The 14,457-nt window shown below is 40.2% G+C and overlaps 1 protein-coding gene across 11 annotated transcripts in view; it reads left to right on the plus strand.

Annotated features, from left to right (window-relative positions):
* KALRN (kalirin RhoGEF kinase) overlaps positions 1 to 14,457 on the plus strand; it is a 463,005-nt gene that overhangs the window by 291,551 nt on the left and 156,997 nt on the right. For 10 of the 11 annotated variants that reach the window (XM_074548811.1, XM_074548813.1, XM_074548812.1 and 7 more), the window contains 2 exons: positions 4,652 to 4,847; positions 10,437 to 10,603. In XM_074548811.1, the coding sequence (XP_074404912.1) occupies positions 4,652 to 4,847; positions 10,437 to 10,603 (363 nt within the window). Of the gene's footprint in view, positions 1 to 3,278; positions 3,424 to 4,651; positions 4,848 to 10,436; positions 10,604 to 14,457 lie in introns of those variants that run through there. The other variant, XM_026792245.2, reaches the window with a different exon arrangement.

The raw sequence follows: 14,457 nt of genomic DNA on the forward strand, positions 1-14,457 counted from the left end.
TGTAGAAATGACAGTTCCATTTACCCTTTCCCATCTCAGTCTGCTCCTAGACCCACTTACACTGTCACATCCATTCCTCTGCTCCTTCAGCCTGCTCTGAATGCTCTTACCCTTGGCATTCCTGTTGCCCAATCTCTGGTGAGTGCCTTAGAGATTTTACCAATTCTATTATAATTCCTCTCTTTCTGCACTCATAGACATTCCCTCTGCATCCAGGACGTGCAATTTTTTTTTATTCCTTCCTGGATGAAATCTTACCTCTCATCCCATCCATCACCACTGTTAGTCCAGCTGTATGGCTGTCACTTTTTTTTTTCTCTTGAAATGAGGTAGATGTTGTCTTTTCAATGTAGATCTGCTGTGTGCCTGTGTGACTGTTCTTCCTCTCCTGGCTCTTCCCCATGCTCTACCCACTCTCCTCACCTTTGCTTCTCTTCCTACTTGCACCATCATTTTTGTTCCAGCCTGCCTCCTACATTTGCTTATTCTTCCCAGGCATCTTTACTCTTTTTCAGATCCCTCTCAATCCCACTCACTTTGTGTTGATAGCTTGTGCTCCCAGGATAGAACTTTCTTCCCTCCTCCTCATATGCCCTTCCTCAGCCCATACTTCAGAATATCAGCTTCTCTGTGATTCATTCTCCATATAGCATTTATCTTCTTTCACTTGATTCCTCACTTCCCCTCTCCACCTCCTTCAACTGGCAAACAACATTTTCTGCTTGCCATTAAACATGACTTTAGATGTTGAACACTGAATTAAGGCCAAACAAGCAGCATTCAAGCATCCTTTTGTAGAAAATCCCATAATCGGAACTATAAAAAAATATATACTTAAGGATTTAGATAAGAAATTGTTGGAGATGTGCAATAGCCTGTGCAGCAGCTGCTGCAGCTCTGGCAGGATCCTTGGCATAATTCACAAGATGCAATGTAGACATGAGGTGCCTGGGCTTCTCCTGTTGTCGTTATTACTGCTGCTGCTTTTCACCTGTGTACTCTTCTCTGCAGCTGTCATTATTTTCCAGGACTGAAGAACATGTCCCTCTCCATTTGTTCATGTTTCCTGCTGATGTTGCAACATGACAAATCCAGGAGGCAGCAAATGCAGCCGGAGTGGGAATTTGGATATATTAAGTTGCTGCTTTAGGAGGATTCCTGCCTAAGAGCTTTGTGGTCTAGACTGTGGTCACTGTGTCTGCACGAACACAGACCTGGCTGCCATGGGCTGTGTATCCACAACTGCTCTGGGACAGTCTCATGGAGCTCACACAAACCCAGCATTTAATCACATGCTCCACCCTTTCTCTGATAGGGATATCTCAGATATTTCACTTCATACTAGAGTGGCTTCTAGAAGCTGCCAGTGCTGCTTCTCCTCCCATTCTCATGGCATCAGGACCATCTGTTTCAGGTGAAGCACCACAAAATGTGCTTGCTAGGCTCATTGGAATCAATACTTTGTTGTGGTTTTTTCCCATCAGTACTCCTGGGTTGTTTGACCTTCCCTTTAGTAATAGGGAGCTGTTTCTTGGCCACTGACCTCATATGACCCACAGAAAAGGAGGGTGGCCCCTTCCAAGGAGTTGCTAAGTGTGTCTGACAATGAGTCACATGCAGCTTTTTTATCCCCTGGGAACCAGGAGAAAAGGCTGCTCCTATGCTAGTCTAGACCTTGCACTCCTGCTCTTGCTGCTCTCAGGACCCTTCTGCTTTGGTAAATTTGCTTTCTCAAGCCACAGCAGAACAGAGCAGAGCTCCAGTCTTCTATTACAGCAGGGCTTCCCTTCTCTCACTGCGTGTGGGTGGTGCTGATGTCTATTTAGAATCACTAACACTGGTTAATAAAGTGAATAAAATAAGAAGTACTGTCAGTTCTTCCCACCTAAACACATGAACAGGGTAAATTAATCAGCAATTCTTCTTTGTCAAAAGGGAATAAAACAAGTTCATGGCCAAGTGACCCTCATTTATGAGAGAATTCCTGACAGAGGCCCAGTGCAATTGAATCTTGCTGCAGCTTAGGGGATAGGACATTTCTGTTTAATGCAGTCCAAGTTTTATCAGAAATATCAAGGCCTGACTCATCTGCGAAAGCATCAATTTTTTAGACTTGAAAAGTATATGCCTGTAGTTAACAAATCTGCCTAATTACATCTTCCTCAAGAAAAAGAAATCATTTTCCAGTACAAACCAGTACATTCAGACTCTGTCACTATTTCCAAATGGTCCTGTTTGAAGTACAGAAAAAATGCTGGGATTTTGAGACATTGTCTGTACACAGAGAAAAGGAAATGTCCTAATGAGATATGCAAAGCAGCATGGTCTCTGGAATAGGGCACCAGATTGGGATTCAGGAAACCTGGGTTGTTATCACAGCACTGCTATTGCTTCTTGTCTTAGTGTGCTTTAGATTCCCTGCTAGCCATCTGTTTGTTACTCAGAGCAATGTACCCAGCCTTCCTGTACCCACTTAGCCTGAGAAATTTGGTATTGTTCCACCCCTTGCTGTGCCTGATTCCTTCTTCTCTTCCCCTGACCCAGCACAGGGATGTGTGTTACTCCTTCACCAGCCCTCACTCAAAGGCTCCTTCCCTCCCCTGGTGGCTGCGCTCTTGGCCTGGCAGAGCTGGCACTCACTCTCACACCTTTGTCACTGCTGGACATGTCCAGAGCTGCTCAGGCACAGGCTTAGCCTCTGTTCCTGGCCCTGACAATGTGACATGGAGCACCACGGGCTGCTGGCCTTGCATCCCCACTGCCTGTACCATCCTTTCCTCCTTAGCTGGGTCTGGGGAGCATGGGTAATGGAGCAAAACCCCTTTTAGCTCCATTGTCCACAACCAGTAAAAGCAGTAGTGGTCACTGTCCCTTCTGCAGCCAAGTGGAGAAGTTACCAAGAGAAATTTCTAATTCACTTATGTCACGTGCTTTTCCATAGAAAGAGCAGAAAGAAACTCAACATTAACACTGAACATTTACATTTAACAACTGAACATTTACACTGAACTTTGTGTTACTGTCATGGCTGTAGGAACCTGTGCTCACTCTGAATTAATTCTGTTGTTTGTAGTTTGAAATGAGGTCAAGATCACCTCAGTTCTCATTACTGTTAGCTCAGCATCTACCCCTAAATGTAAATGTATCTGGTAAAGCTCTTTTCCACCATCAACTTTGGACATTTTTCCCTAACTGTTAAGTCTGCCAATAAGTCTCCACAGTCCAGGGACTCCTGCTGTGATATGTGAATGAATCAGAGGCTGCTGGAATCAGGAATGGGGGCAAAGACAGTGGAGAGATAGCTATTATTTAAAGGTAATTGAGTGGAATGGGCAAAGGAACAAGCTGAAGAAAAATAGAAACCCCTCAGGATATCCACGCTCTGCCTTCTCTTCCGCAGATGCGTCCCAGGTTCTTCACTGCGTAAGTCTGCTTTTCTGCTTCTCTCAAAAAAGAGCCTAAAACATGCACTTTTCCCTTCTAGTGCAAAACTATGCTTTTGTCCATTCTAATGTGAGAAGGGCTGAGAACTGGTCCTTTTGGGTCCTCTTCCTAAGCCTGTGCTGTGTATTATGTATGTTTTCTGGTAAAGAAAGCTGAATGGGAAATTCTGAATCTTGGTTCCTTAGGAAGTTAAACATCTCTCTGCACACAGGCCCTGAAGAGCACTTTTAGTGAGAAGCAGAGAATTTTCACTGCATCATAATGTGTACAAGTGGGAATGTAGATATCTACTTTTAGCTCTCCTGAATTTAGCTATTTAGCTGAGGAATTGACCTATTAATCAGAATTAAATCATTAATTTAATCATTTTCAATCCTTCTAAGACTTGTATTCTGCACCGTACAACTTAATTCCCATTTCCCTTGTCCCCCCTCCCTCATTCATTGTCACTAGCATATTCTCTCTTTTTTGCCTGCAGCAGCAGAACTTGGGTTGAGGTGAGACTGGGCTGCTTAGGTGGGCACTAGATCTTGCTTTAATTGCACAGGCAAAACTGGAGGACTTTAATACCAGCTGGCTTCTGTGGAGAAAGATGTAAAATGCAGAAGATACAATAAATGGACTGCTAAAATCATCAGCCTGTGTGTCACAATTAGGAAGCAGAGAAAGCAAAGAAGATTTTGCATGTTCCCAGGAGTTACTGGCATGTCATTGGTTACAGCCAGGTTTCATTTGTGAATCTGTAAATGATTCACCTAAATCTTGAGTGTGATATTTCTGCGTTGTGCATTACATCTGTGATATGTAACATATAATGTGTTGCAAAATGAATGGTTTGGGAACATTCAGGCCATTTTGGGATTGTGTGGTTGCAGGGTGTTTTGTAATTCTGGAAGCATTCTTTTTTCATTTCATTTTAATATATTCATAAACATTTGTTCTGCCATCGAGGAGAATATAGTGGGTATTCTCTTCCAGCGTCATTTGGGATATGTAAGGGAAAGGTAGGTGACAGTTTTTGTTGGACTGATAATCTTTTCATGGATCCTCACCTAAGAATGGTATGAAGTGTCACCATTAAGTGGGCAGGATCTGAAGTTTGAAGGTTTCTGGATCAGAGTCAAAATGCGAAGTATTTTCTGATCCAAACATTGTTTGAGAGTAAGATATTTCATTGATCCTGAGTGTCTGTTTTCTGCCCATGAAGGTTACAGCAGAGCTGGATGCTTGGAATGAAGATCTGCTGAGGCAAATGAATGATTTCAACACAGAGGATCTCACTCTGGCTGAGCAGCGATTGCAGCGTCACACCGAGCGGAAACTGGCCATGAACAACATGACCTTTGAAGTCATCCAGCAAGGGCAAGACTTGCACCAGTACATCATGGAGGTCCAGGCTTCAGGTGAGAACAATTTGATCTCTATTTTACATGAAAAAAAAAAAAAAAAAAAAACAAAAAAAACCCAAAAAAACACAAAAGAAAAAACCCAAACCCCCAAAACACATAGCAAGCCAAAATACCAAATTACATATCAAATAAGCTTTTAACATAAGCAATACCTGTCTCTCCACTCTCTAAACTGTTCCACAGGTTTTGAGAATTTTGATTCAGGATTTTATTTAAAAACCTGATGTTTCTTTGAGACTGAAACTCATTGAGGAAGTGAAGCTGAGTTTCAAGTTTCATTCAGAAAGTTTCACAGCTGCAGGATGGAGTGTGTGAATGACTCCAAACTGGATGGAGAGGGGAGGGCAAGACAAGCTCCTTGTCCTTGCTCAGAAACAAGCTTCAAGAGCTACAGATCCTTGAGCTGGCAGACTTCAGGTCTGAATGCAGTCTAGTCATTCTAGACTTCTAAGCTTGATAATCTTATTGCAAATTGAATTTAGTGAGAGTCAAACTGACCAGATGGGCTGGCTTCATTCTCTGCAAACTCAAGTACCTTGTCCCTGCTCCCCATTTCAGGGTGCAGACATGCCCAAGGGAAAGAGGGAGAGTAAGAGGAGAAAGAATTTAGTTATCCAAGAGTCCTCTGGAAAAGAATCCAAATATGAGAGCCTTGAAACTAGTAATGAAATTGAACTCTTTTTTCCAGCCAGTTCTACGTGGAATTGTTTTGTGTAAAAGGGGATGATGATAAATCATACTGGAATTCTCCTTTTCACAGTGCAGTTAAGGGTAGCAGTTTGGATGTAAAAAAGCCCTTTGAGATGTGCTCTTAAATGAAAGTTTTGATTCATTTTGGTAGGGAGTCTGTCTGATTTTACTCTTCTTCTCAGCATAAGAGAATTTCTAATACATCCTAAGAGTCAAAATTTTTGTTTCTTTGGATTTTGCATCTGGAAAAGGAATATCATAATTCAGATTAATCACTGCATAAAGCCCAGAAGTGAATGTTACTTATGTAGTGCTTTAACCTTCTAAAATGTTTGGAAAGATTGTAAAGCAAGAGCAGTTCCTGTTCTTTCCCTCGTTTGAAATAAAAAGGATTTTATGGTATTATTCTTTGGCAAACATTTTACCTCTAGGCACCTACCTTCAGAACAATCTGGCAGTATCCAGCCTGATTTGGCAGGCTGCACTCAACAGAGGCTTGAGGACTGCTTCAGGAGGATGTTGTGAACTAGATAATCTGGTGCATTCTGTGAGCCTCTCTGAGATCTGCCCACACGATGCCTGGCCCTGTGCTTCAGCCTCCCTGATTTCTGAGTTACTCCTCCTAAGACATTGGTTAAGATATTTGTGCTCTTTTTTCTATTTGTGTTTTTCATCCTGAAGGAATCCATGGGAGGTAAAGAATATGATGCAGAACAGAGTACAATCAGGAGCCTTAGTGGCTGAGTTTTAGAAAATAAAAAATAAGTTCTGTGTTTGTCAAGAAGTTAGAAACAACTTCTTTTGGATTGCTGACAAAAGGTTAGCAACTCAATGAATTGACTTGTAAAATGTTTTTGTAAGGTTCTCTGAGGCCACTTTCTATGAAGCCTACCTAATAAAAATCCACTGCTCTCAAAATCAGGGAAGCAGAAGTCCTATGGGGATGTGGAGTAACTGTAGTAAATCAAAGGTAATGGCCATGTCTAGTATGCATGGAATGCTAAATGCTGGGAGAACGGAAAAATAAGGGAAAAAGGTAGTACTTGGGAGCCTACTGCTTCTTACTTCAGAAAGAACAGTTATACTTAATAAAAAAAGTGATTGAATTTTACTCCCTCTTGCTGAATCCTTTATCATAGCTATTCAGGGTATAGGGTAGGGGATGATTGTTCTTACCTACCAGAGCTGAAAACTTGCAGAGGTTCTGGGAAATCAGCTGCTATTGCTGCTTCCTATTGTACACTGTCACCACTGCTACAATCAAAACTCAGCTGTAGCCACAGAAGATAGAGCCAGAAAAAAATGTGATTTTCCAGAGCCATTCTACCTAACCAGCCACCCTTAATTGACCAAGTTTCTTCCCTTCCCTATAACTCTCGTTGAGCTTTATTCTTTTCAACATGCCACACAGGAGACTGACTTGATTTTGATCACTCTCTCATTTGTCTTGGAGGTTTTTAAGCCAGCAAGTCCGTCAGATAAAATTACATCCATGTGCTGCCATTTATGATGTCTTTTTCACTTGGAACTCTTGAAGTAGAAAAAGAAGGTTTTGGACATTCAGCCATGATTTTTGCATGTCTGATGCAGACTTGAAGCACTGACCCTTAGCAGGCTGCAGAGTGTCTGGCAATCCCTGTGAACATTCTTATGTTGTTAGAATAAATCCAGGGGTTCTGTGATGCACCAAGTCAAACTCTGTGGATATTGAGGGCATCCACACTATCAGCCTTCTCTGCAAGACCAGTATTTCCAAAGTCCCATCCAGCTCAGGGTTATGTTCCTGTGATTCCTTCCAGTGCTCCAGCATGTGCAAGTGAGCCTGGATTAGACTGTTTTCTCCATCAGAATAATTATTTTTAAAGAAATGTTTGGTTTTGTTAGGGAATAGGTAAGATCTAGAAGTCAGCTTGCCTTTCCTGAAATTTTGCAGTACTTGCAGATCGTCACTAAAATCTGTGTCAATCAGGAAACATATTTGTACGTAGAGAATATAATAGTAATATTCTCAACAAGACTGGAGTTTCTAATGAGCCAGCCCTTTTTGTTTCAAGAAACCTATCTGCTATTTTTCCTGTTTGATTTTAGCTCTACTGCTGATAGCAAAGCTAAATATGTGGGTAAATACTCTCAGAAATAGTTATTGATTTTTCTGGATGCCTAACTCAATACATTGAAGGAGCCTGGTGTTTCCAAAAGTGACAACCTGGACACTTCTGAGAAATCCATTTCCCACAAAAAGTTTAGGATATTTATTCAAGAGTAATTCAGCACCTGGGCCCAAGCTGTGGTGTTAACATGCTCAGGTAATTTATTAGCATATGCACCTTAGTTAGTCTGATTTTAGGCATGAAAAGCAGTTACACTCTAATCACTGGTTAATTGATTGTGCAAATTTATTTGATTAATAAAGTCCATTTGCATTGTCAATATCATTGTCATAATGAGCCCCCAGTTGGGGGTCTCTAATGGTTTACAGAGCTCCTTTTATTATCTTAGACAAATTGCTTCTAAGGCAAACCTAAAATACACTGTAGAGCAGAAGCTGAGGATATTTATTCAGTACCTGCCTGATGATATGTGTAAGATTCAAAGTTCTTTTGCTTCCTGGTCATCAAGCTAACATTGTTCACCTCTTTTCCAAGTGTTGCATTGCTTAAAAGGGAAGCAGAAATCAATTTCATTTGCTTTGTGATGTCCTTTATAGTTAATTATAACTGTAGTTTATATTGCAAAGAAGAGAATATAAATTCTGCTATCACAGGCTCTTAATATTTCAGCATAAAGCAGGCTTAAAGCAGTTTCAGAACAGTTTTGTACAGGTTAAAAAGCAATACCCCTTCCCTAGACTGAATTCTATCTCACATTGCAAGCAGGTGTCACTAATGTATGTTTTCTAGGATGCCAGTTAGTGTGGCTCAGTACTCTTTCCTGTAGGATTTTTTAAAAACATTTTCAATTCAATATCACTCACTTGACATCTGCTGCACTGTTTGAGGCAGTAGAAGAAAATGGCAACCAAGTTCATTTTATCAGAAAGTCAGCTGTGCTTTTCTAGCTGTCAAAACACAATGTAAAGATAATATGTATGAAATTATTCAGGAAACAAGGCTCTGTGTTTTGCCAACCAATACTTGAGAAGAAAAAGCGCTCTCACCGCATGTACTGGCACCGCAGAATAAATCTGCGTGACATGTGACAAGCAGGAAAGGGCAGATCATTCATCATGGGGAGCACACACTGCCCTTGGATAGCATCCCAGGCAGTTCCCTGCTTGCTGCTGATGAGTTAGCACCATCAGAGCTGCACCAGCTGAGGGTGCGGGAGGCAAAGCTGTGCATTTAATATCCAATAGGTGTGGTGAAGTCAAGCATACAAAAAGCCATCATGTCCTCAGGATACAGAACCATATGCAGGCTAATTGCAGCAACAATGCCTGGTGTCTGGCAATTGAAAAGAACTTCACTCCCAAGAATAGAAACATATATTAAATTTCCAGTTTTAAATGGGAAGCCAGGGGCCATTCCACTTTATTTGGTAATGAAGGAACTGTTTTGTTTTGGCTGGGAAAGGGAATAAGCTAATCATTTGCATTCCCATGTGCTTTTTTCTGATAAAACCAGAAACCAGGAAAAGGGATAGGGTTAGTAATAAGGTCGTATTTATTTTGCGTGCTGTACTGTGTAGATACCGCTGAATGAAAGTCATGAGTCTCTGAGGAGGATAAAGAGGGAGGTAAAGACAACTTTCTAAATTATTTTCAAAATATGTCCAAGACCTTTTTTCAGCAACTTCTAATTAACACATTTCTTTTTAAATCCTAAATTATTCTGTTAAATCAAATGGCTTTGGAGGAAAGTGCAGTGTTTTCTCAGCATTACTGCAATCATAATATTTTTATGTGAGGTTCCTTATCCTTCCTGCTTTGAGGCCAATGGCAAAATTTCAGTAGACCTTCATAAGGGAAGGGTCTTTATTAGTTTGCAATCCCAGGGACTGCAGTAACATGGGATGATATCATATTTTCTCCAGGCCAAACCTTCCAGTTGCACTGGTGGTGAACCCAGCATCCCAATCACATCAGTGGCACCCAGAAGGAAGGTGTGAAGCTCTGCACGGTATTTCATGTAGATGCTGCACACAAGGGTCACAATGTCAGAAAAAACATTCAGGAGGTAGGAAGGGCCTCAGGAAGTCTCTATTTCAATCTCCTGATCAAGTCAGGGCCATGAAATCAGACCGGGCCTTTGAGGGGTTAGGAAGTTCACATAGGATGCAAGGGCAGGAGATGTGGTACTAAGACACCCTTTCTGTCTGCTGTGTGAGGATTGGACAAAAATCTCTTTGTGGAATAATTCTGAATGAACTAAAGTCTCATTTAAACTAATTCATTGTTGATGATCCTCCACAAGCATCCAGATAGAAAAAGGTTTTCTCTATGGAGCTCCCTGCACTACTGTAGATCTCTTTGACTTTTCTATTTTCTTCCTTATCTCTTTTTTCTTCTAGTTTTTTAATTTTTTTAAATATGCATTTCTAAAGTATAAGTTTATTGATTGCCCTAAAACCTGAGGACTTTTATGTCTTTTTAAAAATTTGATGTTCATGCAAGTTTTTGAGCAAGACTGTGTTTAAATCAGTCCAACTGGCCAGATGCTGATGAGTCAGATGAGCAATGACCACCAGAGAAACAACACTTTGAAAAAAAATGTAGTGATGAAGATTAGGGAGTTGTGAAAGCCAAATATTACATGTGAGAAAGTTAAGTGAGAAAGAATTACTCAGACACTTGCAAATCAAAGTGTTAAATGGGAAAAAATTTTAAAGTTTCCAGTTATGCAAAATTGAAATTTCAAGTAAGTGCAATAATCTCTCTCTCCCTGCATGTTACAGGCATTGAGCTGATCTGTGAAAAAGACATTGATCTTGCAACCCAGGTTCAAGAACTGCTGGAATTCCTTCACGAGAAGCAGCATGAGCTGGAGCTGAATGCTGACCAAACTCACAAGAGGTTGGAGCAGTGCCTGCAGCTCCGGCACCTCCAGGCTGAGGTCAAGCAGGTGAGAGGTTTGACCACACATGAGGGGCTCGAGGGGTTTTCAGCCTTTGCATACATTCACACTGCTAAGCCAGTGTCTGCCAAGGGACAAACCTTCAGGGGAGCAGTCTAAATTAACAGTACTTGATTTGCTGACAGGTTACAGGATGGCCCTTTGCAAATAAGAAGGGGCTCTGCTCTCCCATGTTTTTGGTTTCATGAGTAGTTATGGAAATTCTGTGCAAAACTGACCATGTAGCTTCTCAGCTGGAGAAACGGCCTTAGACTCCAAGTGTTCTGGGAATATAATTATTTGATTTGTGACCCAGATTTAAGCTGAGGTGGAAAACAGGCCCAAAACAAAGGAAGCTGAGCTGTGAGGCCTAAGTATGAAGTTATGGTAGTTTCACCTTTTTATTTATTGCTATACATTTATTGTCTTGCAGGAATCTTTAACATCTTCTGGTGATTTAAAAAATTCTATCAGTGGTCTCTAGATCCCAGGACTTTTAGACCTCTTATTACATTGCCTCTTTTTCAGATTTCCTCCTAGCATAGGCAGTCATGTTCTACTTCCCTTGGTTTTCCCTAATATTTAATTTGGATGCCTCATGTTTCTTTGTTTTCCTTTGCTGCACAGGATAACATTACGCTTCCTGCTTCCTAGCCCATAGGTGGCTTCGCACTCTCGTTTATGTCTGTCTTTTTATTGAAAGTTCTTGATTTCATCAGGAAAACCAAAAATGTTTTTCCAGACATCTGGAATATTCAGTTTTCCATGTTACTATACAAATAGGTGGGTTGGAGTTGGTGTTGGGACAAGTGTCCAAATACTACAAGGTGTTCATGAGAGATATCTGCTCATTTGTTTACTTAAACACATACATACACTCTCTGAATGCTCAGTACATATGATCATAAATATTCACTTTTGAAGACAGAATAACTGAGTGATGTTTTATCTGAATTGCTTTATCATTGCCAGCAAAAAAAATCCTTTATACTCAGCAAACTGGCAGCACTAACAGCAGTGTGTGCATTTTCTTTCAAAGTCCACTTCGATGTGAATATTTTTCAACTCCACCTAAAAGTAGCGTAGAACTCTCCTAATTTTTATTTTTAAAATATGGTCATTTTGCATTTGTGATTATTGAAGATCAGCTCCTCACGAAGTTCTGGAGCTCTGTAGACTGCTTGGCTTTCTTCTGAAAAAAAAAAAAAAAAAGAAAACAAACCTAGCAAAACCCAGAAACACTCTGTGATATTTATAACCACCATCCTAACATGATTATGAAGTATGTACTTTTTTTTCTATAGGTTCCTGAAGTTTCTTAGCTTAGCTAAGCCTGGAGGTGTATGTGATAGATTTCTGGTACAGCAGAGCCATTTTAACTTATGACAGAAAGCAGAGAGGAGTTTCATGTGTGGCAGAAAGGCTAAAGCTGCAGGTTGCCCACTTGTCTGGGGTGAAGGGCAGTCAGCCCTGTGGCTGCTCCTGCAGCCATTCAGTGGCACTGCAGCACTTTCTGCAGGTACCTGATGTTATTTGCCTTATTATCAAATATCTGCTTAACTATTTTATGACTGAAATCTACCCAAAGGAAATGGTTATAAGACTGAGCTAATACTTACTGTGAGAGAACAGCTGCCTTGAATTAGTATTTCCTTAACAGAGCTTGGGACCATCAGAGCCTTTGTTATTGTGTGACCTCCCAGCAAACCAGTAGTGAAAAAACATTTTATTTGTTCAGCTGAATACTAAGCACCCCTTTGCTTGTTAACCTATAAATTACCACAGCTACAATCTCCCTTAGAAAGAGGCAAGTTAAAATATTTCTGTGTCTTATCTATTTGGTTTCCTGTAGATGAGTCATATTCCCAACCATTTAGTGAAATTGGGAAATGTATTGATTTTGGCTTGTAGTTCATCTCCAGTCTGGTCCAGGTTTCCTTCACTTTCAGTTTAGTGCATCTGAGATGATGGATGATCTCATTACCAAATTGCTCTTTCTCTTGTGAATGAGTTGAGATGTGGTTGTTGCAAGACACTCCTGTAGCTGTGTTAAGTTCTGCTGACAGAGTAAAATTGGTCAAAGCTGCTACATGTACATGTGTTTGCATTTTGATATAATGGCTCATGGAAATAAAAAGTCTTTAAACTGTCTCTATCTATTTAAGTTTCATTTACCAGAGATTTCTGCTTTATATCATATGCACCAAGGGTTTGAATGCCAAGACAATGAATTGAAGTTTGGGGCCATTAAAGTGGAACAATTCCAAATGAGATGTTCTGTGAACTGCTTTAGAGTGGAAATAGAAAAGATCAGTAATTCACAAGGTCTTTGTTATTAAGAAAAATTCTGCCCAAGCCTGATTTTCCCTCATTTGGATCCTACTCATTTCTGACAGAAACTATAGAGCTTGGACAGCTTACATAAAAGTAATGGCAGAATAGATTTGTGGAGATCAGTTTAAAAAAACAAACTCTAATGCTGTGCCTGCAGCTGTTTGGCTTCCCTATCCCCTTAATTTATCTTTGTATGGTTTGGGCTTTTTTTTAAAATAAGTTTTGAACTTGACCTAATTTGCTCCAAGATATCCTCAAGGTGTCCCATTACACTTGCTTTCCAGGTTGTTTTGAAGATCTATTTAATCCTTTTGATGTGCTTGTTATCCATCTATTTTTGCTGTTTGGCATTAGCTTTGCTTCAAAATATATATGCCCAAAGGATGATGGGAAGTAGTCATTTGAGAGACTGTGAATAAATTTGTTTTTTCCTAATCTAGTGTCAAATAGCTCCTGGGAAAGGAATGAAGTTTTAAACATGGTTAGAATTACCAGAAGCTGTTCTTGATGGTTGGGTCTGTGTTAGTAAAAGCTTCTGAAGGAAGCTGCAAAGGGTCTGGAGGTGTAAAAGATTCACTTCGATTGTTTTGTCTTCTAAACCTGAAAATCTTATCTTACTAGACAATTATCCATAGCAAGGGCCTAAGTCTTTTTTAGAAACATGAAGAAACATTTCTAGAAACATTCTGACTAAACTGAGCAGTAGACAAAAGCACTGCATGGTACAGAGCTCTCATTTCTTAAGGATGGCTGCACAAGGGGTGCCTCAATCTTTATTTTTCCTGTAGAGTCTGACTCTGCTCAGTGAAGATGGCAGAGTTCCAGGGAAGAAATTAGGGGTTTTAGAAGAATTTGGTACTATTATTTAATTACAGAGAATACCTGTACAGGAGCATAGCCTCCCTAAAGCAAATTGGAGTCAAAGGTGGGAGTTGTTTCAGAGTTGTGGTGGTTGCCCTGTTAACCCATGCCTTGAAGTAAAACTGTTCTCCAGTGACAAGTGGCTTTTATATAAGAGCCCATAAAATTGTTTCTGCTTCTCTGTTATAAAAAATTGTTAGGATGTATAAGAAAGTCTTTGAAGTTTTATTTAACTCCAGAATTATTTAGTCATTGCTTCTACAAAGCTGATAAAATCTGTAATTTGTAGAAAATATCTTTTTAAAACTGTTTTTTAGGGTTGGTTGGCCTGTCTGCACTTTGCAAAATAATGGTGAAACTACTAATACAGGAAATAATCATGGAAGTGCTTTGGTCCTGTATTAAGAGCTTTTCTATATATTTTAATGAAAAGGTATTAAGCACTATATGAGTAGAAGTCACTTTGTGAGCAGGTCTTGTAAACCATTTATAAATGTGTAAATGCCCCTTTCCAGCCAGTTCTAAACCAGGGACACAAGGAATGTCTCTGCAGGGGCTTTGAACTTAGACTTAAGGAGCTTTGGTCGTGCAATTGATTATTTTTTTTTCCTTACTGTATGTAAACAACACAAGTAAGAGGGAAACATTACAATGAAAGCAGCTGATGC

Source organism: Zonotrichia albicollis, chromosome 10 (assembly GCF_047830755.1).
Source record: "Zonotrichia albicollis isolate bZonAlb1 chromosome 10, bZonAlb1.hap1, whole genome shotgun sequence".
NCBI classification, from domain to species: Eukaryota; Metazoa; Chordata; class Aves; order Passeriformes; family Passerellidae; genus Zonotrichia; species Zonotrichia albicollis.